A 27,441-nucleotide genomic window follows, 5' to 3' on the forward strand; every position below is an offset into this window, starting at 1 on the left:
CTAGAGCACCTCTTTATGCTACAACATGACAGATACACAAATAAGTTCAGGCTAACCAGAGTCTACAGAACCGTCAGCTAAGTGAGATAAGAGAAGAATATTTTAAATTTGCTGTCAAAATTTTCAGGATCAGAAGCAGGGATTGAACCTAGGTGTAAAGCTTACGGTTATCAGAGTGTGATCAGTAACTACAGAACTTAAAACACTCACCTCATCAGGATTCTCACTGGTGATACGTGCAGCGATGACATGGCCGCGGGGACAGGGGACATGGGCCGAATTCTCAAAATCAATAGAGGCATCTCCCCATGGAGAAACACCATACATCACTCGGATATCCTTGATCCTGTGGAGGGGAATCCCCATGGCAATCTAAGGAAAAAAATAAAAAAGAAGCCACCACTAAGTAAGTTTCTGTCCTCACAAAGGATACTTCTTCCTTAAAAAATTAATTCCACCAATTCTCTGTCAAAGCTGATGCTGCAGACCTAGTACAGCAAACATGCATGCCTGTTTTCTGATGTGAGCCTTCTCCATCAACACATCTTGGAACATCCATACTTCTCAGGACAGCTGAGCTCAGTCTAATATCCACCTTAAGCCCTTCAGCCAGTATTTTCCATTGACTGATTAAAAGGCTCTGGAGAAAGCTGGCCAGTGCTAGGTCAGCTGAGGATGGGCACGCATTAGGTCTGTTAAAAATACACTAGAGAGACAGAAGGCCCCTAATGGGTTATAGGAAACTGTGGAATTTTGCAACTATAAACAGCGAAAAGAGCAACCTGCAGAACTGGCTGCTGGCTGTATCTTTATGGAGTAAAGTCCCACTTGTTCTGTTCATTAGCTGGGATTTTTTTTACAGCTACAGTTCAAAAAGGCTGAGCTTTAGCTTAACTATTTATTTCAGCTGTGTATTAGCCAGACAACAACAGACAAAAGACCAAACTGGTTAAAAAATCAATGTGCCATTCTATGAAATTGTATCTAACATCAGCAATATGAAGAACAGTGCCCAGACAATGAGGAAAGCATCTGACCAGTTACAAAACTCAATGCCTGGCAAATACAGCCATAGAGCTGCTGGAATCACCTGCTGAGAGAAGGCTCAGGCTGAGGCCAAACAGCCTCCCGACAAAATGAGGATGATCCTGCTCCCGAGCAGCCTACAAGACACTACAGTTCAACTGTTTGTTTCCTCTACCATCTATCCAATGAACTCCAGAATGCAAACGGGAGGGAGAAGAAAGAAACTAGAAAGCGAACAAGAGGGTAAAGAATGGGAGAGCTGAGAAAATGGAAGCAGAAAAGCACCTAGAGCCCCTAATGTGGTGTAAGAGGGAAAGAGGATTGCAGCATTCATCCACCGGTGGAAAAGACGAGGGCTGAGGAGGGAGATCATGTGGCAGCACACAGGGAGCTCGGGGGGGATGCACAAGGGACAGATGAGCCGCAACATATGCAACAAATGCTCTCTACAGGATCTGTGACAGATTCCCTCATTACCTTGGGCATCAGAACAACAAAAAGCCTACTCGTTCATGTAAGCCGTAACTGTCACCCACTGTCATGACTTCCCCTTGAAAAAACAATAAATCAAGACAAATTCTTGGTCACTTTGCCACATCTATTCAAGTACTTAATTATTAGGTACAAATCCTGGTTTGCAGAAAGGCTATAGAGCAGGGACCTCGGCCAGGAGGAAGCATCTACCATGAGTGAGGGGCTCAGAGAGGTGGAAACAATTGCTCTGGAAGTCAGGAACTGCTCATCAAAATTAAGAAGACCCAAGTCACTTTCCTGAACTTCAAACAACTGCTGAACTTGCTGAAAGACAAAAAATCCAATTATCTGTTCTTTTTTCCCCCCTTTTGTCATTAGAAACTCTGGGAAGAGGCTGTTGGTGCTTGGAGGTGGAGTGGATGATGCACTGCTCAAAGCTGGCACAGCATTTGATTGCACTGCTAGCCTCAGAAGCCAACTTGTTTCACAAAATAATTTCAGAGCTTTAAGTTGAACTACTCACAGCTAAAGCCTGTTGAGACAGGCTTTTTTACACACAACCTTTCCTTAAATCAGTTTTCCTACCTCTCTGTTTTACTCCTCTTCTATTGCTTCCCTTCACACTGCTTTTAACGGTCTACCTGAGCAGTCCAGGAGAAACAACTAGAAAATAACCTCTTTGCTTTCCAAATCAGAAAGAGCCAAACAGTAGAGCTATAACTTAGTGAAACAGTCATAACAGAAGGGATGCATATATATTTTGGAATACCGAATGAAGCTTTGTTCCAGCCACAGAAGATAAGTCCCAAGGTGAGAAAGTACCAGAATGGGCCTTTGAGTTATTGAGTATTTCTGTTGAGGAGGAAGTGTAGGGAAGTCATGTATCACCTATCTGCAGGTGAGGATATAGGCCATGTTTAGTAGAGAGCTCTACTACTTTCTTTATATTCTCTCCTCTATCAGTACTAAGATCTAGCCATCTGCATACCATCAGCATGTGATCCAGTTTTAACACAGAACCCCGGCAGTGACTCAGACAAGAGTCCGCCCCCCTGTTTTACTAAGGCCTCAGCAGAACAGGTTTTTCATGCTCGGGCCTCTTCAACGCCCCACAGCCTGAGTACTTCTGACAGCCCCGGGGAGCAGCGGGCCTGGGCACTTGACTCACCTGGAGCTGCGCTGCCGGCAGATTAACATCAGCTACCATCTCTGTGCAGGGGTGCTCCACTTGCAGGCGGGGGTTCAGCTCCAGAAAGTAGAAACTGCCATCCTGGCTGTACAGGTATTCCACAGTGCCTGCACTCACATATCCCACCATCTTGGCAAGCTTCACCGCACACTAGGATACAGAAAAAGAGAGTATTTGATTTCCAGGCCCCATGCTCAGTTATCTATGCTCTGTTCATCCACCCCAACCACTTCAGACATTTTTGCTGGCATTCTGGAACATCCAAAGGCTTCTAACAGGCCCAAGAACTGCTCAGAGAAAAGCACATAGCACAGGAGTTTTGATTTCCAGGTTATTTCATTTACGCTTTACAGAAGCGAATATTTATAATACTCAGCATTAGACAATTCATACAACTCCTGCAACTTGCTTTTAATATGACAATATACATTTAAAACACACTTCCCTTCTATTTTTGAAGGGAGATCAACAGCTTTTTGTCAGCACATGATGGACTCAGTTTTTGGAAATGTGAGTGGCTGCCCGCACTAAGCAGTTTAAGACATGCAACCCTATATTGCTCCTTTAAAAGATTCAACAATGCAAAACTCTTGGCGATGTCAAAAAAAAAAAAAGTCCTGCCTGTTTCTGGAGTCTCACACGGAAAAGAGAACTTGCAGAGCCACTCTCACCTGTTCCATGTGCTCAAACACCACCGAAGTCGCAATAGAAGCGGGTGCTTCCTCAATAATCTTCTGGTGCCTGCGCTGCACGGAGCAGTCCCGGCCGAAGAGAGAGATGGCGTTGCCGTACTGGTCTGCCAGGATCTGCACCTCCAGATGGCGGGACTGCTTGGCCAGTCTCATCACAAAGATCGGCGAGCCAGGGACTTCAGTTTGAACCTAGAGCAGAGGCAGCACAGATGTTGGCAGATCATTTTTTGTAAACCCTTGTCTTAGACACAATTATCCCAAGTTAATTTTTTAAGCAAGAAACATCATAGTATTTCCCCTGGGTCACTTAGGGCTGAAAATACTCTGTATTTGCTTATAGATCATTACAGCACCGTTTTCATTCCTATCAGCTTTCCTAAATAACCCATAAACTAAAGAAGGCTCGTGTCCCTCAACATTTTTGAGTTACACTGCAGATGCCCTGCATTACTTGGATTTATTCAGCATCTCCGATGATGTTTGGGCACTTGACAACTGCATTGGATATGCAGATATACTGACATCCTACAACATACAGAGCAAAGACAGCACAGACTCATGATTCAAAGCAGCTAAACAGGCTCTGATGCATAATGCAGTCTTTTTCAGGTCTGTAACATTTCCAACAGTGGTCTCAGAATCACGCAACCTGAACATTTAGAACAAGGCAGCACAAATCAATGGGAAAAGTTACCTGTCTAAATAGATTGGGGAAGTCATCTGCATTGTTAACTTTCCTAATTCCTTTTCCTCCTCCTCCTTCAGAAGCCTTGATCATGACAGGGTAGCCAACCTCCTCAGCAGCCTGATCAAGATGGGCAGAAAAACATGGGTAAGTACAAAAAGGCAAGAGAATCAAGTTGAAAAGATCATTATTTCCCTGTTGATTTGTGTCCAAGCTTCCATGTCTGACTACTTAGCAACCAAGACATGAATGGGATAGAAACCAAATATTCCAGTTTGAGAGGGTGCCTGTAGTTGGAAAAATCAGCAGTGATTTTGTGACTGCAGAGAACTCTAGCCTCTCAAAGTGAACACAAAATCTTTTGTCAGTGTTTCACGCCATTAAATTTACAAACTCACAGAAAAGCTTTTGTATAATACCAAAAATCATTAATCTGGGTAACATGGAAAAATCATATACTCCATCCCCTCTCTTCAAAAAGGAAAACTCCCAAATCCTGTATTGTGCCAGGAATATTTCTTATTCTAGAAATCTTCCTCAAAGAGAAACTTATCAAAAGATGAAATCAAGTGTGAGGTCATGGTCTTTATTAAAAACACCTTCATCCTGCATTCAACAAAAACCAGAAGAGAGCCCTTAATGAAATACAACTTTGGTCCCATATTTTGTCTCCTTCTCCCAATTCTCATCTAATTCTGCAGGCTGGACCCAAAAATGATATGTGAAAGATCACTCTCCAATTTCCAAGACTCATTTCTGTGAGGCTGACAGTCTAGTTCTAGTTTGTACTCCCATTAAAAATAAAATAAACCTCTAGCTCTCTCCAGCTGTGCATGCAGTAAGATCTCAAATACCCCCAAAACACCAGCCACCTACCCGCAGCCCATCATCTGCGTCTTTCACGTAGCCTTTTTCATATAGTTCCTGAGGAACATTCAAGATACGCTTCTGAAGATCATTTTCCTGCCAGTCCACTCGAAGACCTGAAATACAAGCATTATATTCTTAGCTCATTCTGCTGCAAGGCTCAGTGAGAACTCACACGTCAGACATTGGTGAAGCTATCCGCAGTCATAGTTCCACAAGGAACTAGTCTGAAAGTATTTAAAAAAGAGAGAATGCAGAATGTAAACAGAAATTTGTTTTCTGGGGAGCAGATCTTTTCATCCAACAAATTATATCCTCCTTCATTTACCTTGTGCAATTCTGAGTTGTTATTTAGTCTTCTGAAACTGCATAGCGCTTCCATGGGAGCCGAGCATTGGCTGTGTGCTCCAAAATTACCCACTATACACTAGAAAAGTAGAGACTGCAGAAATACCAGATATTACAGCCACACTGTTGGACTAACAGCACATTTCGCAAGACGTACATTTTGTCCAACATATCCATATATATCATAGTCACTATGTCTAAGCCTTGGATAATACAGATTTGAAACCCTAAACAGATGGAACATTTCTTGGAACACCTTTTTGTGCACAGACACTTCTTAAAAATTAGATGTGTTGAAGAAAAAAAGATGAGAATGGTCTTGATAAACACAGGGCAATTTCCTTCTTACCACTGCCACTCCAAGGAAGAGTTGGGATGCCAGCAGTCTGAGCCACTATTGAAGATGCAATTTTATCTCCTAAGGCCCACATTGCTTGGCTCGGAGGACCTGCAAAGAGCAAAAACAATGCATGAGAGAGACACAAGAGATATCAGACATCAGGGACACGTCCAGAAGTCTAATCTACGTTCCATGTAAGAGGAATAAATAAACGCTCTTAGGGTTGCTGCATGCCACATCTCAAGTAGTATGAATCAACATTTCTGAACCGAAACAGAGAGCATTAGCTGTATCGGCCAGGAAACTAAAAGCAAACAGACTAGAGTACTTTTGACCAAGAAGGAGGAAAAGGCCATTGAAACTACAGCAATGCCACCACACACATCACAATAGTTTGTTAAGTGCCCATCCTGTTAAAGAAGTCTTGGCACACTCAACTTGCAAGCACCCCTCTGTCTGTCTGTCCTCAAACTGGGCCTGCTCTCAAAGGGATGGCAGGTGCCAGTAGCTGGTACTAGGTGTGCACGTCACACACTACTGGAATAATAATTCAGTGTCACGATTGTACGTGAAATGTGGTTTGCATGGGACTGTAGCATATGATTGGTAAGAGATTTAAACCGGAATTAAAACACAGCTTTTAAATCCACTCCTCTTCAAATGTCCTAAGCACTTCTGCGGTTATGGCTCAACACACTACAGATAGAAAGATCTGCTGGAAGGCAGAACACATACAGCTATCCTCAGGCTATGTTCAGGCCATGACTTTTATCACAAGTCCATCTTTAGTTTTAAACACCGCTCGTGTCCAAACCCTTATGCAATATTCAGATCCACATGGTTCAGGAGATGAGGCTTACTGCACCAAACATCTCCAGAACTCGGTTAACTACACTGCTAACCGGATCACAAACTTCGTGTGCTGTCCACATAAAACTCCACTCTTTCCATAAAAGCAAACTACAAACACCCTTTTAAAATTACAACAGGGACATTCACCGAAACAACCTGCTTTAACAGGAACCTTTTTGATTTTGTATCTCACAATATTCAAAGATATGTTGGAGAACTTGCCGCTTCTCCCATACAAGAACTATTTCCCAGCACGTGTCCAAACCTTATCTCGTTTCATGAGCCTCGATGATTGGGAACCGGTTACATTGTTAGATAGCAGCGTCCGTTGCTCTGACTACTGTAAAGAACATATCATCAATCTTGCACTTGTAAACCATACCTCATGGCTCTCCTTTAGACTCAGGATCTTCTATCTCGCTAAAGCTAGCCATCTTAAAATAAGAACTAGACATTAGTTCAGAAGGATATATCCTCACCCATGAAAGCAATTCCATTTTTGTGGAGAAGTTCTGGTAGTTTAGGGTTCTCAGATGCATGGCCCCAGCCAGCCCACACAGCCTGTGGAAGAAAATAACATAATTCACTCTTTCTTTCAGTAAAACAAGCAACTGAGCAGAAATAGCAAGGATGCAGATACTTCAAGTCTTTCTTTCCCTCACTGAAAACAGCCTCATAACATTCCTAAGCCAGAGCAGCCTCCTGAACTGCATGGTATGCTTAGTTTAAAGGGCTAGTGTCTCGCATCTTGCATCAAAGCCAAAAGGCTGCCCCAGCAAGCTGTTAAAGAGGAACTAAGTGCAGACAAGTGAAATGGTGAAGGGAACCTTCTATCTAACTGCAGATACTCACACTGGGAAATCCACTGCATTGTAACATGCATTGCCTTTTGGTGCTAGTATAGGTTTGTAATTTCAATTTCTTTGACTTGTCTTTCTCCCCTGATGCAACTTGTTATTTAAGGAGAGAAGATTGCTCAGTGTTACCTCCTGTTTTCAAAACTATCTTTGACACTCCTCACCTGCACTGGAATCCGCTTAGCAATATCAAGAATGAGTTCCACATTTGCATAGTTGTTGTTGTTCGGTCCTCCTGGAACCGGGACGTAGTGATCTGCCATTTTAATATACTCTGCAAACACAGAGAAGGTCTTATTTAGATTGCAAATCTAATAAACGGTACTTGGTCTAAAACTCCCTAAATCTACAAGGCTGGAAGTGCTTAATGTCCTCCCAGAAAAATCTGTTACTTGACAAAATGGTACGCGATGCAATGGACGTACATTCAGCTCCTCGCATCCTTGTGGGCACACAGGGCTGTGCAAGGAGAAGGTTGTGCACCTTCACTTGTCTTTACAACTCACCTGCATTTGCTTTCAGATCCTCAGGAGTCACCATGACAACAAATCTGATTGCCCGCTCATTTCGAAACATCTCATAGGACCAGCGTCGGATGGATCTCATGCATTTCACTGCTGCAATGCCATTATTTGCTATCAGGACCTGAGTATATTAGAAGCAGGGGTGAAATAGAGTCCAAATAGCACAAAACTCTAAACAATAATGAAAACGAATTTTTTCTCTGCAGACTCTTTGTCCAATTTTGGGGCTGTGCAGTTTCATTAGTCAGCATTCAATTCAGTAAGAACATTTAATGGCCCATCAGTCAATTCAAAAATCAGTTCTTGCTCAACTGTAAAGATTTTAAGGTATTATGCTTTGTTTGGATTAAAAAGCAGAAGGACCCATGAGAACAGACATAATGAGCAGCTAAAACTTTTGATACCTGAAAGGAAGAGACCTCATCCATTAAATGACTCTGTATTTAAAAATACATTTCTTGGTGTTTTTTCCAGCCTGTTTTTGTTTTATCTGTCTATAAATCCTTCTGTATCAGCAGAAGTGCTCTAGCTCACTAAATTTTTTATCCTGTCACACTAAGCTGAAACAATGGGATGTTTATTTATCACATATAAACTAAAATGGAAACAGAATGATTACAGGCAGAAGTAGAACTTTCAAGTTCAGGAATATTAATATTTTGACATCTGCAATGTACAGCTTTATATAGAGAGAAGTCATAGCTCAAGAGAAGGGAACAAAATGCAATACACTAAAGACAAAGAGGTCAGTAACTTACCTTTTCAATAACTTTATTCCCTCCAAAACGAGTGACAAATTCTGCTGGAGAAGCCACAGTGAAATCCCGCTGCACATCAACTTTCTTCCTGTCCCGGCCTTGCTTTACAAGGTGTAAACCAGACATACTGGGCCTAAGGAAATTCGACAGAAAAAAGCAACTTGGCGGTGCAGATGTACACAAATAGAAGAAGATATGTGAATAATTTGTAAAGCTCCCCTTGACCATGTTCCCCAAGTAGACAAGCAGAATCACTCCTTGCCGCCAAGACCACCATGGCCTGGTCCTCAGCTTTTACAGGGATAACTGTTTTTCAACCACCTTTCAGCTATCTCTCTGCAAAAGCCAGGTTATCTGGAGAAATTCTAGTTATGATAATATATAAAGAGGTAAAAATATGTTCACTGTATATTGCTGCCCAACACAGAAAAACACTGGTCCTCCACGTTGCTTTCAATTCATCTAGGAAAGCTGGAAAACGACAACAACGTTTTCTGGCTTTGGTAAAACAAGCTACTAAGATCAGGCTCCGTAAGGAAATCCTCTCAGGGAACCACAGCAAATAAATCTCCAGGTGCAAACGAGAGACTCTGTGACTGGCTACTTAAAATCATTTTCCAAGAATTTTCCACCATCCAGTCTTTAGTATTTTCCCCAAAGTTCTGAGAGCTAGAGGACAAATGAATCACGTTACTTCTACTGCGAACAGTGAAAGCCAGTTTTGTGTCTGACAAGATCAGCTCTGTGCTCTGCCATCGTCACTGTGTGGGAATGGGACAGTCGCTTCCCTTTCTTATGCTTCAGCTTCCACAGAAATAGCACGTGGATAAATCGTCCTTTGCTTTTGCAAGCACTACAGGATTTGATTTGCTAAAATTTACAAAGCTGAAATTGTTTGAGGGGACACTCAATAGAAAAGCAAAGACCTACTCTTCACACTGTGCATCTACCATAGTGCAGCATGACTGGGGAAATAAGATGCTTTTTATTTTAAAGCCCCTGAAGCTTTACCTCTCAGGTCACCCCACAGTTCATCCATTTTTCTTACTGTATTTAGCGTGCCTTCCTTAACAAGTTCCTTTCCCACGAACACACTGAAGTCCTTACCCCTGCCACCACACAGGATTACACAACCTTTCTGTAGGAAGGAGAAATGCATATTGGGAAGGTATTTTAAAATCCACCCAATACTTTGGAAAGACCCAACAGCAACCAAGGGGGTCAGCTGGCTGCTGGGCCCTGCTGGCTGCCCCTTGGCCATGGGAAACCTGTCAGCAACCTCTAGCCTAATCAGCTGCTGAAGTGCTGCTGCCATTGAGCAACTCCATGGGGAAATGGGATGGGATGCGTCAGAAAACAACTGGAATTGCTGGGGGAGAGCACAAAGGGGAAAACCAACACAGGGACAAGGCAAGCCATGCACAGCATCCCTTTTATAAACACAGCCACCAAGGTCAGGTAGCCCGAGAGCTGCACCTGAGACGTTCACTGCCCTGTGTGAGGCTTGAATGAGCTGCTGGCAGAGGGGCTTGGTGACAGCCCGGGAGGAGACACACAGACTCCCCCTCGCCTTCCCTCGTAACCACATTGTGGCCTACAAAGATTTACCCACCTGGAATGCAGACACTCCTTAACTCCTCACCAGGAGCACAGTAATACCACAGACCAGTATTTTGACTAAAAAATTTGCTGATGAAAGAAGCCCTAAACAAACTGTAACTAGTATCTGGTTTAAATTCAGATTCTTCTCTTACCCACCTTTCCTGTGAATGACCATGGTGCTAATCCAGACTATGCTGTGCTTTTCAGTACACATTAACAAAAAGGATCTTGACCCATATCATCTAGCACAACCTGTTCAAAAAGGTATATGCCAAATCCTGGTATAACCAACCAAGAACTGCACTACAACAAAAGGCGATCTTTCAGGTAAGGCAAGATTAGTGCCCAGATCTGACCATAAAGACCCGTTTATCTACCACACATAGGATCAAGTGGATCCTTCCCTTCCTCTCCGCCTTCACGCACACCATCTACGTTGGCTGTGACATCCTACTGTGGCACAACCCTGACTTTGTGAGGATTTCCAGAACAGCAAGAAAGCATATTTACAGCACCTGAAAGTCAGACCCTGTATTCTGCGTTAACACACTGATCTTCCTCTCCCACAGGTGAGATATTCCCATGACAAACAGCCATGCTGGTGGAGAACTTCAAGATACAGACTTGCAAATGTTGAGCTTAACTGGGAAGGGAAAATCTGTTCTAAACAGGGCATAAGCACAAGTTATATGTGCAGAGGTTCTTCCCCTGTGCACTTTCCCTTCTTCCAGCCAGCCACACTTCCAGAGATAGACACTGTCACTGAACTTAAAACATGTCCCATGAGCATGAGTTCACAAACTGCTCTCTGATAATCTCAGCCCAGGAATTCAAGGACAGGAGCCAACAGGCAAGAAAAGGAGGAAAGGTGCAGTTAAGGTTGAACTTCTGCTGAATTTGTGCATTTAAAGAGGGTCAGAATCTATGGCATGGCAAGGAATGAGCACAGTCCAACAACTGAGACAAGTTTATTCATGGCAGGTTTACTGAAAGCAGTCTCAACAAAAATAGAAAAAAGATAAAAATCTTGGGGTCAGAATCTGTGAACGCGTATGAATATGAACTATCCTGCCAAGTTTAAATTACTACACACATAAAGATACTGCTACAGATAAAATGTCAACAGAACCAGAGGTTCATCATGTGGAATAATGCACAAACACTTGTTTATCAGCAAGTATAGTTCAGTTTAATTTATGACAGTAAGCATACCAAGGACATTAAGTTGATTTACTAATAACCACAGGCTGCACATTATAATCAAAACAGGATTTTTTTTTTTTTTTTTGCAGGGTAAGATGAGGTAGAAGTTGGGCAGCAATGAAGAAAAAACACTGAGCTCTAAACAAAACAAAATAAATGCTGAGTTAGTACTAGTCATCCCTATTAATCACTAGGTCACAACTGCAGTGTGCAAAGTGTCACAACTTTCAGAATGCTCATCTATCCTTCAGAGTTTACAGAGGTTAGAAGTTGTGCAGAATCTCAAACTTTTTTAACACTGATTCCCCACCTAAGATGTATTCTAGCATCTTTCTTACAGACTGCATGCACAGATACCTCACAGTAACTGGTGAGGTTTCAGAGAATAAAATTAACATGCAAAAATATCAGTATGCATTTCCAGGACAACGTGCCCAACTGCCTCAGTCCAAGACAGCTGCTGCTATCAGGAGACAATCAGATCTGCAATTCTTACCTTTGCAGCATGTGATACCTCATTTCCTGACTCTGCTCTGCAGAATCCTCCATGCTGTCTCAGTGAAGGAATTAACAGATTTCAGGCTTGCTTATGACTCGTCTAGTGTTGCTGCTGCTATTTTTATTTTTTTCAATACTGCAGCTCAAAACCCAGCAGGAGAAAGCTGCAAAGAGCCTCTTGCACTCACGCGGTTCTCCTTGAAGCAGTGGCACTTCCCAGATTGCTTCAATCTTTTAACCTTTGTCCCTTGCTTTCCACCACCCCTCTCTCAGTCAATCTTCCTGTGACGCAGCATGCACAGAGAGGGTAGCAGCTTCCCTCTCCTGCATTCAGAGGAAAGCAGCTGATCAGGAAAGAGAGAAAATGATCTACAGGTTACGTAATCAGGCTTAGCACAGAGCACCGCTGCTGCAGCCCACACGATGCACAGTGGCCGTTGGCAGCAGGGCTCAGCCCCAGTTCACGCTCCCCACAACGAAGCGGGGACCGCACCGCTTCCCCACGCTCCACCAGCATCCGGAGCAGCCCTGGCTGCGAGACTGCAGGCCAGCCCCTCCTCAGCAGGAGGCTTTGCGGGAGCGAAGGAGCAACTACAGGGGCCCATTTGCCCGAAGAATTCTATCAACACGTAGGATTTAATATCAGATTTTCAGGAGGGGTGGGGAGGTGACAAGGAAAGCACTTCCAAGACTGCAGAGAAGAAAGTCAGAGGCACAGTTTGTACCCGCACACAGAGCGCAGCGGTGATCCAGATCCAGGCATGAGACAACAGCTCGTGCTGGACACCAGCCGGGAAGCTGGGAGACCCTGGACAGGTCACTTAAGTTTTCTGTGCCTCTGTTTCTCCCCCTATGAAATGGGGATGAGATCACTCCAAATGCTGTAAGAATAAATATCCTCACAAGCAAAGTGCTACAGTACTGCAGGGTCCACCAACACCTCTGGAGAAAGGAAGCATGTTTACTCAGTACCAAGCACATGCAAAAACAGAAATTGCGAATTTGGGGGTAGGGAGAGGATAAGCAAGGGCAACAACTGCAGCAATACAGTGATGATGAAACCTGGACTGGAACTAGACACAGCAACTGGATTACATTTTTAAATTTCACGACATTTGGGTCTGTCCTGGTGTAGGGCCATATCCAGGTAGCACAGCTTTTATTTGCTGCACACACATTCCAAAAGCCTGAGCAAAAGCCATGCAATCACCCAGGAGGGGGATCACTCAAAAAATGGAACAAGTACCCACAGGAAAAGTGTCACATTAACGTGATGACAGTATGTAACCCCGAGCCCTGAAGGGCAAGGTGAGGTCACTGCAGGAGACTGGGAACTAAGAACAGCACAGGCGATACGAGCAGCGACCAACAGCAAGCGCCACGTGTCTGATAAAATGCAGGCAAACAATTCTGTGAGGATCCAATTTCTTCGAGCCTTGTCAGCAGAAGGGGAAAGGGGACAGCGACACGCTGCGGCAGTGAAGGCAGCAGGCACAGAGGAAAGAAATCTCTTCACAGGACAGCAAAGACAAGAGATACCAGGGAAAGAACAGAGTTTAACCACACAGAAAACCCCAACATTATATATCTACCTAATAACCAAATGCCTCTCTCACCTATCGGCCTTTGTTTCCCCTTTGAAGAACTAATCAAACTACCCAACTACGAAGTACACCTGAAATTTCCCAGTTAATTCATTTTAAAACAGAAGTATGTAAGAAAAAGCAGCTTGTCTTGAAATATTTCCAGCACTGCCTCCATCTGGAAAGGCCTCCCGCTGCACCATTACCCAGGTGTGGTACAGATCCCAGCTTCCAGCCCACCGGAGCAAACCTGGGGTCTCTGCCTCCCACACTCCAGCAGGAATGACTTCAGCCATGGAGGTCTGCTCTCCCTGGCTCAACAGGCTCCTACTTCTCTGCACCTCTGCAGGGAGGCTACCACAACCCCACCACTTCACCAGTTCCAAACAAGACATCGTAAGGGTAGAGAATCGTGAGCCTACAGACTCTGCTTGATAAAATCTGCGTCACTTTCTCTTCTGGTCATCACTACGTAAGACCAGCAAAACCCAACAGACATTCAGTGACTCTACTGGATGTGTATTTCATGTAGAAAATGGTGTATTACATCATTTTCAAAATAAAATACTTGCATGATCTATGATTCCATTAGATTTCCCAGTTTTTGAACCTGATTCAAGATTAAAATCTATGCACAGTATAACTGAAATTTTATTTTTCAGGTTTTGTGAAAACCGTTTCCCAAATACTTGCTTGTCCTCCAAAAAACCCCACCCACAGCCCCCAATCCAAACAGTTTCTGAGCATTGTAGCTGCAAGGAAACAAATCCTACATGTACACACAGCTTGATGTTAGAGGAGCAGCTTCAGCATTGGCTAAAAACATTCATTGTGCCTTCTACCAGCTGAATTCACTGCTGTGAAATCAATGGACACCACTCACAGCAACATCCCTACAAAAATACGCTACACAAGGATGTGTCACTGATACAATACTTACCACCAAACACACACACACTCTGCAAAGCTCATTCCCTAAACATAATACTACTCAGAACCCAAATGGCAAATACCACATGAAAACCATCCCCCTCTTCAGAGCCCAGGCCTGCTGTTAGACAAAAGGAAAGCCTGCGCGGTTCTCTTCTGTTCTAGCCTCCGAGAAAAAAGCATTCATCACCGACACATACCTGACGCACATCGCAGCTAGGAGCCTGCATTGATCCCAGCACTGCAACATGCCAAGTGCTATCAGTGACGTAGCGGTTTATTCCAAAGGCAGTGATGCATTAGCTGGCTTGTTTGAAAGGCAGCCTTGAGGAGACTGCAGCACATACACACACGCACACACACACACCCCCCGAGAAAGGATTTTTTTTTCCCCCCTCGCTCCGGATTAGACCTGTAAAGGGTGTGGAGAGAGGGCAGCTCTCATCACCAGTTTGGGCTTTATGTTTTATAAATACGTAAGCGCTGATGTGAACGTGTATCTGAACTGGGTGGTATGACTCAAACCAGCTGAAGCACCCGTAAGATCTGCTCTGGTTTTAGATCTGTCCTTGCAACCTATTTCACAAAAAGGCAGAGAGAAAGAGTAAGCATATATGTAGTCCAGCAAGCACTGCAGAATTCTGCAGCCGGAGTAAATGGTTCACTGTGTCTTGGTTAATGGGCACTGGAGGCAGCAATCTGGACTTACTCAAAGACAGTTTTTGCCTGTGATTTTAAAGAGACAGAACAGTTGGCCTGAATGCAGACAGTGCCAGAAATCAGTGCTTCAACCTATAAATCAAAAAAACCTCAACTCAGCTCTGACAACGGATTAAGCCTAAGGATTTCAGGAAATTAAATAAAGGATGCAGCACAAAAAACCAAGAACAGCCCTCTCCCTACTCCCTGGCTAAATAACTTCACTTTCATGCTAACGCAGACTTTGAACAGCCATCAGGGCAGGTCTTTAGCCTAAAGCAGCAGCTTTGGTTCCAAAACTACAAAGCCCAAATAGGCACAAGCTGCTAGGATTCCTCTCAACTAACCAAGTACCAACAGCTGCAATGGATGTTGATTTTCAGCGCTGAGACACTTGTTTGTCAGATATTTTCCTTTCCTAAACCACGTATCTGGCTTTTTACCTGCCATGCTATATGCATTTTAGACTGGACCATACTCACAGGATGCACACACCAAATCACTGGCATTCTGTCCAAGTTCCAAAGCAACATCCCAGCTGTTATTATGGGAGGGAACCTGATGGTTTAAAGCTCACTGAGCTCCTCTGGGTCACACACTCTTGTGTACTATGATCAAAACCACTTCACTCCTGAGACTCTTCAACCTTCCCCATTCCCTCTAACCGCTCCTCCCAAGGTTTTCTGCATTCAACTTTACACGTCTCGTGCTCAACAAGCCTCTAGCCTCCTGCATGCTCCAAGCCCCTTCCTTCTCCTTCAGATTTATCTTTCAGAACACAGTTCTTTCAGAACACAAATTTTCATCCCTTAAAAATACCCAGTAAATCCAAATGTCAATCCAAATATATATCCAAATTTACATTGAATTGATATCCATACTCCAGTTCCTAAAACCAGAGTACTGAAAGATCTCTGTTTTTACATCCTGATGTACAAAATCCCACATGTCCCTGGAGCAACTGCCTAACACTCTCCACCAAGACAAAAGTCAGTAACAACAGTGACAGACAGTTCTGCACCTGAGAAGAGAGCAGAACTGAAATCTTTGCCAAGGACCCTTCCTGGTCCTCTTTGACAAAGTCCAAGTGTTGAACAGATCTTATTTGCATGAAGGAGAGAATGTATCTTTTCTAACAACCAGAATTAAAGGGGTGGGTGGAGGAGTTTTGCATAAAACTTATCACTGAAAGAGGTTTTGCCTAGTGTAAGAGAATCCTGTATGGAAAGCATGGTGCAGCCCATTTCAGCTACCGGTCTTACAGACGGAGTTACGATATGGAGTCAAGAGATTCAAGTTATTCCCTAGCCTGGACATTCTTTGCTTTCCCTACCTAAAATGGTTCTAATGACACTTCCTCTTTTCCCAGATTTGTCACAAGCCAACATTCATTGACAGCTTCTCCTGCAGCCACTGAGGATACAAGCACTAGGCTCTGAGGGGATTCTGCAAAAACACTTGTCTTTGGATGCCTTTGCTACATGTCCCCGTCTGGGTGAAAAATGAGGGCATTCAGCAAAATACAGGAGGGGGCCCTAAAGTATTCCGATAGGGACAAAGTATAATTTGTTATCTTGTCAATTAGAAGTATCAGGTACGTAAGCAAGTAGGAGACTGTCACCACTGTGGTATCTCAGCCAGCTCATCTTTGCAAAATCTCCCTACAAATTACTGAATATAGAGGTTTCTCATGTTAACTGATGTCAAAGGGAGTAAAACATGTTACAGCAAAATAAGAAGAATGCTACTTTTGAGAGGTATGCAGATCAAAAGTCCTTTAAAGTGTATTCACTTTAGTGTTCAGTGAACAATAGTTATAATCCACAGGTTATCAGCATAACCAGAAACAGCTAGGAGTTCAAACCACCTTACAAGCTTCTTTTTCAACAAATACAGGAGGAAATTCAACTTTTCACTCCAGGTGGATGAAGTTCAAAATATAAATCACAACATCACTCCCTGGCAGCAATGGTAGCAAAAAGGAAACTAAATCCTTTGTTCTGGCAGGGGTTCCTTGAAGATGCACAGCTTTATTTCAATAACTTGCAGAAACATGCAACAGTATCACTCTCCCCTATCTGCTGAGCCAACGGCAATTCATCGTATGGAAAGGAAAATGTCTCGGCAAGAGGCATGCAATTCCAGTTTCTGGTCCCTGAGATGCAAACCCATGCAAGTGGCCCTACACAAAAAAAAAAAAAAAACCACAAAACCAACTCAGCAGCACCATGGCAACTGATAGCACAGAGAGCAGGGGAAGAGGAGGAGCCTTCAGCTCCAGCCGCAGCCCCACAGCCAGGACTTTGCAGAAAGCCAGGAACGGGAAGGAGTCTGTTCAGCGAAGGAGAAATCCTTCTGGATGCAGCTGGACCAGTCTGGGATGTGGCAGTGAAAGCATCCACCTTGCAGACACTAATGCATACTTGTACTTCTACGCACACGTTTGTGCATAAAATTACAGCGACGCTTATAATTTTACAAGATCAATGCTCTATAGTGTAATCCCCTAACCACAGTCAGGCTGGAAAGGAATTTTTATGAATTCAGAACAAGCTCAAAAGGATCCTTTATTGCTTTTAGTACTTTGTGCAATCACTCCAGGACTGGTTTCTAAGCAGGCATCCTGACCCAGTGCCAGGCTGGGCGTACTCAACACACCACCATCCACAGTAAAATTGAGGAACTCTTCCAAAATTACTTTAATAGATGATTAGTTCTTCTTAAGCACCTCGGCAATTTATTGAGACTATTTACTGAGAAGTCCAAATAATGTTAGGCGCTAAGAGCCAAAATCTCTGCGGGCTGACTATCAAAGGTAACAGCTGAGCTACTTCCAAAAATCTGACTTTCAGCCGAATCAAGGATTGTCAGGTGACTCTGCACACCCATCTCATTGCTTATGAAACCAGAGCCCTGATGTGTAAATATCAGAAGACATGCAGGATTTAGTCTATTTTAAACAAGAATTTGATACAAGATACCATCTTTGAAGCTAGGAATTAAATTTAGCAATAGTCAAGAACAATTTATTAAACAAAACGAGCAAATCCAAAGTACTTTCCAAGTGGCATTTAGAGAGAATTACTTAATCTACCACTAAAACTTCAGAAAGGAGCACTGCACCTGTCTTACAGCTCACTACACTACAACAAAAACTGTATCCCAACAGGACTACTGCCTTCAGTGGGAAGTGCTGAGGAAAACTTCTGAACTCAAAGACAATACAAGGATGCCTGGAAGCAGAAAGATTAAGAAAAAATGGTATGCTTGGTTTGATTATCTTAAGGTGCAAAACGCAACAAAGAGTAGATTTTGTTGATGTAAACTGTACACAAAGAGTATTTTCTTCAACGGCACTTGTTTTCAGCTGTAACAGAGTGAGGAGGGCATTTACATGATTTTTATTACTGATAATCTTTAAATAAAGCACAACTACAAGCAAGAAAAGAATCAGAACATTTTAGCCTGCATGGTCACTCTTCCAACACACAATTTCTGTTAAGCACTGGTGTTCCACACACCAATTTAAAGTTCATTATCAGAGTGTGGCTTTATCAATCCTATATAATAGCAGCCAACTGGCACAATCAAAGGTCCTCATAGATCTCCAGTGGTATGGCAGCCTATATTGTACAACCTGTCCCAGCGAGACTGTCTTTAGCAACAGCATAAACACTTAACAAGATCAATAAGGTGATAGATGGAACACCACAGCACACACACGCTCTGCATGCTCAACTGAAGAGACACGGATTGGCACACAGGCTCCCCTAGCTGGGTCAGGATACATCGATTAGACATCACAACCCCGCCAGACGATAAGGTTCTCAGCAATGTTTTCCAGCCCAGGCAGGAGACCTGCAAATCTCAGGTACTGAACACATGCCCAACAGTCTGCTGAACCATCTACGCTTCACGAACTGGCAACGTGATGTCGCTTCTTATGGAGGTTTAAGAACAAAAGAGAAGCAGCAATGCCTGTTACTACAGGTACACCCACGAACCCCTTTCCAGCAGCCTAAATTCTGGATTTCAGCCATAATTGTTCCCTGAGAAGGACTTCTCAGCAGCAAAGCCCCTCACCTCAAATACAAGCTATCTCTGTCTTTAACTGATCAAAACTTCCTGTGTGAAATTAACCAACAAAAGGAAAGATTTTTGGTAACTTCTTCAGAGAGATAAGCTCCCATGGACCTGCACCTTGTTTGACCCGCTAGTCAAACTGTACAGAACTCCCCATGAATTTATCTTTGTCACTTTACAAAGTGTTGTACCTTTGTGATTACCAAAAGGAAGCTGGAAGCAAGAATACCCGTGTTCCATTAATTCACTGTCACAGAGTGACTCCAGGCAAGTTGTTGAACTTGTCTTTGTCTCAGTTTCTCCATCTGTACACATTATTTGGAAATCTTTGGATGAAAGGGACTACCATCCTGGAAAACTATTTCAATTCATCTTACTTTATCTTAGAAAAACAGCCTATTAATGCTGTAACTTTTTTTATTTGAATTGGCATTTCTCTCCAATTTAACTGAAAGTCAAGTACCCTCAAAAGAGCGTGCCAAAGTAAGCAAGTTACAACAGAGGTGCTCAAGGTTGCGCACCTATTGCATTACAGCTCTCTGATGCCAGGCAGTGTCCTAGAAGTTGCTTGATTTTCTTGCTCTCCTATTGTCTATTTCCACACTAATGGTTATGTGTTCATCCAGTTTCTTCTGTTCTTAAAATATATATAGTTACAGGGCTAGATCTTTTCCTGCTTCAAAATTACCTTTTGTGCTGCCAAACTTTATAACTGGCAGTCTTTGGAAAGGTAATTCCCTTAAAATTTGCTTTAAGATTTTATATCTGTTATATTAGTGCCAGCTGGCTAAACACGTCCATCGGCATGACCGTAACAACTCTGTAAGGTCTGGACTACTACCCCCCTTCTGCCCCAACCCAGAGCCTGCTACTATTTGTTATCAGAGGCCGTCTCCCTAAAGTGGGAAGGGAACCACCAATAAAAGGACAGATTAAAATTCCTTAATCTGCCCAAGCAAAGAAACCAGCAAAACAGAAGAACAAGCTGAAAGCATTAGCTGGTTGTATAAATATCTACTACTGGTCAGTAAGAGCCAGAAGCCTTTTTGGAACCATTTCTTCAAAATTAACAAAGAAAACCCCAGTGGGTACATCCCGCTGATGGTATGTAAATCAGCAACTCCGTAAAAATAAAGGGACATTTTGACAAGCAAATATTAACCCCATGATCTCAAAATCCCAACTTCATAGTTCATTCAAGCCACAAAGAATTAGGAGTAGGAGTGAAACAGCCCTTCTCCCAGCCGTGAGGCCAACATCTCCCCGAGCCGCAAGCAGTAGCTACCATATCAAGCCCTGGCTTATCACCACTTTGCAGGATACCAATCTCTTCTTTAACCATCCACAAAATTTTCTCTATCCAAACCAAAAAACATTCCAAGCAATATGGAGTGATTGATCTTACCCAGGGGTACTGCCAATTCTTTGGCTACATATAAAGCAGCAAATCCCATACAAAGACAAAATAAACAAATTAATGTCCTTGTTCTCAACACACAGGGCCCGTCTAAAACACATACACAAGTGAAAACCTTAAAGATCTCAGTCAACACATTTCAATTTTCCAAAAGGGGGGACAAGAGACAGGCAGTATAAGCAAGCCCACCATAACATTCAACAGCTGAGATGTCTGAAAAGTGCTTAAGGAATTTAGACACAGATATTTCATTAACACCAATGGAAAACAGAAGGTTTGGGTACAGATAAACATACAAGAGATCATCCAGAAACAGAATGCCAGATGATGTTTTAGCACAACAAAAACATTTGATGCCAAACCCAGATATAAAGTTGAATCTTTGGATTATCTTTGGAATGGGTGGGATAAAAACACTGAAGACTGAATCTGAGTACTATTTTATCCGTACCTCATATGGCTCGCCAGGCCATCTTGAGCGTTAGGAAGTCCTAGATCTGAGAGGGAATCCGAGCAGACAGATACAGGTGACAAAGACCTCTCTTTCTCCTCTAGCAGATCAAGTTTCACCAAGGAGCTTGTCTCATCTTCTGAGTTATCCTCTGACACAGAGCCAATAATAAAGCGAGAGTGAGGGTTCATCTCCAGGGGTTTAGTGGGTTGGGAAGACTCTTCCATGGCTCCTACAAATTGGGCTCTCAGCACTGTAAGGGGCAAAAGAAAGCAAAAACCCAAAACCTGAGGTTAATACCTGTTATTGTAGAACAAAAAGGACAAAGCAAGATTCACTTCTGATGGGAGATGCAATGTTACAACACCATAGCTGAACCCGGACAGGAGTCCAGGATCAAGAATAGTTACTTCTGCTGTAATCACTGACTCTTCTGTTTGCACAAGGACTGTAAGATCAAAGCAGGTGGTCATTCTGATCTGCTGCAGAACCTGATAGTTTAGACAAAACTGCAGTAGGTATTTAAAAGAAAAAAAAAAAAAAAATCACATACAAATGCATGACTAAAAATCAAAAATTTTTATTTTACTATTACTCTTTGGTTAGTTATCGGTGACATTTAAAGTCTGACTGGGCATGGTCCTGGGCAACCTGCTCTAGCTGACCCTGTTTACACAGGGGGTTGCACTAGATGATCTCCAGAGGCTCTTCCAATCTCAGCCCTTCTGTAATTCCGGGATTAAAAATTTGTATTTCAACAGGATCTGAATGCTAGGTACTGCACATAGCATTATTTACTGCTAGTCAAATGATGGATTCGATCGGTCAAAAGCACCCTTTCCCCAGCCCTTGCCAGGTGCAAGACCTCCCGTATTTGGCAGCAGTGAACTGTCAGACGGGCTCAGCCATCTTCTGTAACTTCACCCTGACTTTAACCTCTTGTTCCCAGATCATCCATGTCAATTAGGGGATAGTATCTACTTGACGGTAATACACTGAAACTTAGTGGCATGATTTACAATTGTTAAGAAGAAAATACAAAAGTCCAGGTCTCCATTTTCCATTTAAAAAATCATTATATAGAGAGAGACGAATCTCTTAACATGGGGAACTCTGAGTATCAAAAATTCAATGTTGTTCCAAAAGGGAATGAATGCATTTTCTTCAAAATTAAAAAAAAATAATGATAATAATTACAACTGAGAAAGAGCATGGCAGATGGAGAAAACAAAGGAGCACCTCACAGCACAAAGCCAGGTGGGATGGGGAATAATAATTTGATACGCCCTGCTCTGCCTGACTTTGATGCACTTAGATGATAACTACACACAGCTGGAAATCATAGCGTTGTAAAATGAGGAATGCACTAACCTCTTGTTATTCTTGCAATCTGAGCAGTTATCCACTTCCAAAACGAACTGGAAAAGAATTAACAAGTAAATATTATGAAGAATACTCCGTGTTTGTTTTCCCAACTACAGGAATCATTGAACACAAGACTGTCATGAAAAAACCCAGGTACAGAAGAGACTAGATCACTTGCTCCGGGTCACAGAGCGGAGCGGGAACTGAACCCGCGATGTCCAAGTCACGCCACGGCACCTCCTGCTCGTCCATCCTTCTGGCGACCGCCAAGCAACGTGTTAGCACACACCCGATCATTCCATACATATTTCAGTTCCGTTCCTAAAAGAAACTACGCTTTGTACCAGTGCTACTTATGTCAAACTTCTTTTTCTCTGTCAACTACTGAATCTGCTGGCTGATTTCAGCTGAATTTTACAGTCTGGCGTAAATCTCAAGGACAATTAGAAATCTTGTGAAAAACTGGTGGCTAGAAGGCCCAGCTGATATACCATATTTTTACATTAAAAAAACAGTAATTTACCTGGAAAACAAACTGTGATACAGCAATACAGACAAGGACAAGAGGAGGGGACGTTTACCTCAGGGCCCCACTCTCCCAGCAGCTACGTCACTATGCAGAAAGGACTGGTTTGATACCCTTAACTCTCATGCCACACTGACATCCTAAACCGGTGTGAAAACCTCATCAGTCCTGCTAATTAGAGCCATGTTATGCCAAGTACAGGGATGCAGCATAATTGGTTTGATATGAACATGACAGCTTTCATCCGGTACACAAGCAAAACTGGACCATGTTATAACACAAATAGGACATGACTGTAGTTTTAATTAGAGCACAGACAAGGAATTTATAGACAGTGCAATCCTTAAACACCATGCTCTTTCTTTTCATCAGTAACTGAGAATTAAAAACTGATCCAACTGGCTTATGCTCTTTTACCATGAATGTGCTTGACTGAATTATTTAGATCAAACCCTGTGTTGACATCATTACTCCCACAAACTCCAGTTTCACTGGGGCCACAGGCAGTTCATTTTGCAGAGAGGTGTACTTAACCACTTTATTTCACAAATATCTGTCCGACACCAGCATTAAGAGGGTGGATCAATCTGCCTTTTTTGAGGGTAGAGATGGAGAAGAAGAGGAAGCATGTCTGTAATGTCTGCATACCTATCTGTGACGCACAGAAACGAAGCCATACAGGAAGATTTCTTTAACTGAGGTGCTTAGGCAGGACTTAGAGCTCAGACAGTGTAAAGTTTAATCAAATTTTGTTTGCACATATAAACATGAAGACAATATTTACGTTTATATTTATCCTGGCATCAGATCACTCCTAGAGAATTTCATCCAGACAGATTTACTGTTGGCACAATCATCGGTGCTGAGGAATCTGGGATACAGCCAAACTTCAACCCTTTCTCAAAGAAGAAAAACTTTTTCTAATTTCAAAAACTTATACATTAATAAGCAAGTTTCAAGGCTTTTTTTTTTTTTTTTTCCTAAGCAGGGAAGGAAACAGAGGAACAGGCAGCGAAGCGTTTCACTCAAATACCGCGTGAGAAAGCATCAAATCAATGCCAAGGCTCCTGATCCCCAATGCCACGCTCAAACAACTTGACTCAAACATCTTGTTTGTACAACACTGTTCCAAAGCAGTTAGTTATCCATGAAGCCCCATTCAAATCCATTCACCAGTCCACTTCCAACCCTGGGTAGTCCAGTCCCAAAGTCATGAGTTCCGCTAATGTTTTGCAATCAGCTGGTAACTCAACATTGCACTGAATTAGGCATACGCTCGGCTTGTTCTCGGCATGCTGAAATTAGTTATTTGTATTTGAATTTATTTCAGCATTGTCTGGGGCCAAGAAAAATGTAGATTTTCTGCGAGATCTCATGGAAGCCTTTTGCTGCAAATAGAATGCACGAGTCTCCCCAAACCTCTGCATGTTGTATTTGCTGTCTGAAACGTAACTGCCAGTTTCTAACAAGCATCTTGAATTCAGCTGACCACCAAGACAACATCCATGTACCACTAACCATACACCGTTTGTTTTAATAATGTTGAATTAGACCGTAAAAACCAAAATTGCATGGCTCTGCAGCTATATACAGCCCCTACAGTTATTTTTTCAGGTGTCAATAGCCTGTCAAACAAGCCAACTTTTGCAGAGAGAGAACTTTTTGCTTCAAAAAACCTGTAAATTACAGAAGGATACAGATAGAGAAGTAGATCCTGCAAAGACTTTAAAACAGGTAACATCGTGCTCTCTGAGCCTGCTCAGTCACATAAATATGTTCAATCACAGCTGAACCTTTACAGAACCTGGGCCACTCTGTCCTCCCCCCTCCTGAAGAAAAGCAGCTCACATTGGAGTTCCAAAGAGACACAGCACTTTCATAACTCCCCAGCTTCGCAGATATCAAGGTATTTTAAGACCCAAACGGCGTTCACGCTACAAGCAATGAGAACCCTGCAATCCAAATTCAAAAAGTAACGTATCTGGTTTTGCCTGAGGTGAAACAACCCAATTCACCACAGCTCTACTACTATCATTAGTAAAATTGTTGGCTTGACAGTGAAATGCACATGTAGAACTATTAGACTTTAGAAGTTTTTATAACAGTTTCACTTCAAGATGATTCCTATCTTCAAGATCATTCTTGCATAATGTCAGTTGGAAATTAAGTTTCTAGTTTTTCCGAACTACGCCATTCTGAAGACAATTACACTACTGAAAAGAACATTATTATTTCAGTGAAAATGAGTTGTAGGTTCTTTCAAAGACTCAGAATAGCACCTCTACAATATTGAAAAGTCATATAAAAAGAAAATTAACAAAACTAGTTTTATTTACAGGTCTCCTGTTTAAAGCCCAGGGATCTGTGGTATTGCTAATCAACACAAATAATTTTAAAACAATGAAAGGGCCATGTGTATTTGCACCACCCTAACTGAATGAACACAGGTAAGAGAAAACAAGGCAACAAAAAAGGTTAAAACAAAGTAAAAATAGATGGTATCTGTGTAACAAGTTGACTACTTAATTGCTTTTACTGAAGACAAAAAAAAACGCAGCAACATGCTCACCTACACCGGGACTGGAAGTGAGTTCCCAGATCAGGAGAGGGCAAAGAGATGATCTCTGCACCAACACGGGCTACCAAGCATCAAACCATCCACCCGCAGAGCTCCTTGCTCGCAGACCGTCAGGCCAGCCGCCACCGCTGCTGCTTTCTAAGACTCGCTCAGCCTCAAAACTTCGCCAGCCTGTATCTCTGCACAACCAGTGGGCCACGAGTCCAACTCTGCTCCGCCTGAGCCATGCCTCCTGGTTAATAATTGGGCATTGCTTCACTTCCTATCCTAAAACATTCTCAGCAATTATTGGATACTCCACAAAGTTCTTTTGCTTCTAATGTACAAAAAGTGTACGTCCACGGGTTAGAAGTTCTAGTTAGTTAGTTTTCAGATTTACTGTATCAACATTAGACACATAAAGCTAAATATACAAGTGGAATATATGCTTCCTAGGTCTCCTCGGGTAAAATATGTCCGTGTCACTTCCAAAAAGAACATACATACAAAAAAAGAGCTTATATTTACAGCTATCCTAGTTTGCTAAAACACTCAAGACTGTGTCTAAATCCCATGTCTTTGAGAGAATTGGGCATAACTTAAATGGTCTGCCGAACATTTACAGCCTGCTAAAATGGAACCGACTTTGGATTTTATTTTTTTTAACGTGGTGTATTTCACTTTAAAACTTTCTCGAGAAGGTTTAAGAGACACCACGAGAGGAGAGGTGAGAATAAATAACCTGTTCTGCAAATCTGCTTTTACAACTTTATTATTTCTAAGCACCCCGCAGCACCTTCCAGAAGCCATTCCCACGGCTCCTTTCAGCCCCTCCGATAAAACAGGCCCCAAACTCTTCCCTCAAGACCCTAAAATCCCATCAGCAGCAGAAGGATGGCAATAAAAGAGGGATGCCCGAGCTGGCAAAGCAAGCGCCTCATGCGCTGATTTGGTGGCTTCAACACGCTCGATTTGCTGCCTTTTTTTTTTTTTTTTTTCTGATGAATTAACTCACTCGCACGAGGTAAAGCCACAACCAACTCGTTGTTCCGCGCTGGAGCGGCACCACCGCGACCACCGGGTCCACCGGGGCAGGCGGGAGGTGCGCGAGGGGTGGGGGAGAACCGAGGAGGTCACACGAGTGATCTGACACGGGAACCGCAGGACTCGTCGCCCGGCGGATCTCCGGCGGCCCTCCCGCCGCGGCAAGGGCTGGCCCGGACCGCGGGCACCGGGAGGAAACCGACCGGCTCTTCCGGTCGGCAGGAGCGGCTCCGCGCCGGATCCCCGCGCCTGGAAACCCTCTTCCCGCCCTACCGCATGCGGCCGCGGCGCGCCAGCAGCCCCCGAGCACCGCGCCCGCCCGCCCGGTGCTGACAAAGCCGGCGGCGCGGCCCGCGCTCCCCCGGGCCCGGCCCCGCCCAGCCCCGCAGCCCCGCGCAGCGCCGCCCGCCGGCACCGGGGGCTCGCGGCCCCGGCCCACACGCGCCCCTCCGGTCCTTCACGGCGCGGGCTCCCGGGCCCCGCTCACCTCAGGGTGCCGGGCGCGGCGGAGGCGCGGCGGGCCCCCGGCCTGGCGCTGGGCAGCGGAGCTAGCGGGGGCGCGGCGCGGGCCCCCCCCCCCTCTCCATTCACGGCGGGGCCCCGCCTCCGGGGCCGGTCCCGCCTCCCGCGACGGCTCCGCCGCCGCCGCCGCGGTGGTGTGATGCGAGGGGTTACCTCAGGTCAGCCACCTCTAACCCCGCCCTTCCCGGGCCCGGCCCTACGCCGGGCTCCTATTGGCTGCCTGAGAGAACACAGCGGGGGGCGTGACCAATCAGGTAACGCGCTCGGGGCGTGGCCAATGAGGAGATGCCTATGGCCTGAGCGGCCGGCCCGGCGCGCCCACTGGCTCCCGGCGCGGAGGAGGCGCTGC

At 43.8% G+C, this 27,441-nt stretch overlaps 1 protein-coding gene across 8 annotated transcripts in view; it reads right to left on the reverse strand.

The window, feature by feature from the left end:
* Positions 1-27,174, reverse strand: part of ACACA (acetyl-CoA carboxylase alpha) — a 132,714-nt gene extending 105,540 nt beyond the window's left edge. For 3 of the 8 annotated variants that reach the window (XM_074890468.1, XM_074890466.1, XM_074890467.1), the window contains exons 1-13: positions 27,058-27,128; positions 22,450-22,496; positions 21,079-21,331; positions 8,613-8,745; positions 7,837-7,975; positions 7,495-7,604; positions 6,953-7,034; positions 5,631-5,729; positions 4,943-5,049; positions 4,076-4,186; positions 3,361-3,570; positions 2,669-2,839; positions 211-372 (exon numbers count right to left, since the gene is read on the reverse strand). In XM_074890468.1, the coding sequence (XP_074746569.1) occupies positions 211-372; positions 2,669-2,839; positions 3,361-3,570; positions 4,076-4,186; positions 4,943-5,049; positions 5,631-5,729; positions 6,953-7,034; positions 7,495-7,604; positions 7,837-7,975; positions 8,613-8,745; positions 21,079-21,305 (1,551 nt within the window). In that variant the 5' untranslated portion in view covers positions 21,306-21,331; positions 22,450-22,496; positions 27,058-27,128. Of the gene's footprint in view, positions 1-210; positions 373-2,668; positions 2,840-3,360; positions 3,571-4,075; positions 4,187-4,942; positions 5,050-5,630; positions 5,730-6,952; positions 7,035-7,494; positions 7,605-7,836; positions 7,976-8,612; positions 8,746-10,729; positions 10,770-11,913; positions 12,161-21,078; positions 21,332-22,449; positions 22,497-25,538; positions 25,769-26,541; positions 26,557-27,057 lie in introns of those variants that run through there. The other 5 variants (XM_074890471.1, XM_074890465.1, XM_074890464.1 and 2 more) reach the window with 5 other exon arrangements.
* Between the last annotated feature and the right edge of the window lie 267 nt (positions 27,175-27,441).

Source organism: Strix uralensis, chromosome 20 (assembly GCF_047716275.1).
Source record: "Strix uralensis isolate ZFMK-TIS-50842 chromosome 20, bStrUra1, whole genome shotgun sequence".
NCBI lineage: Eukaryota > Metazoa > Chordata > Aves > Strigiformes > Strigidae > Strix > Strix uralensis.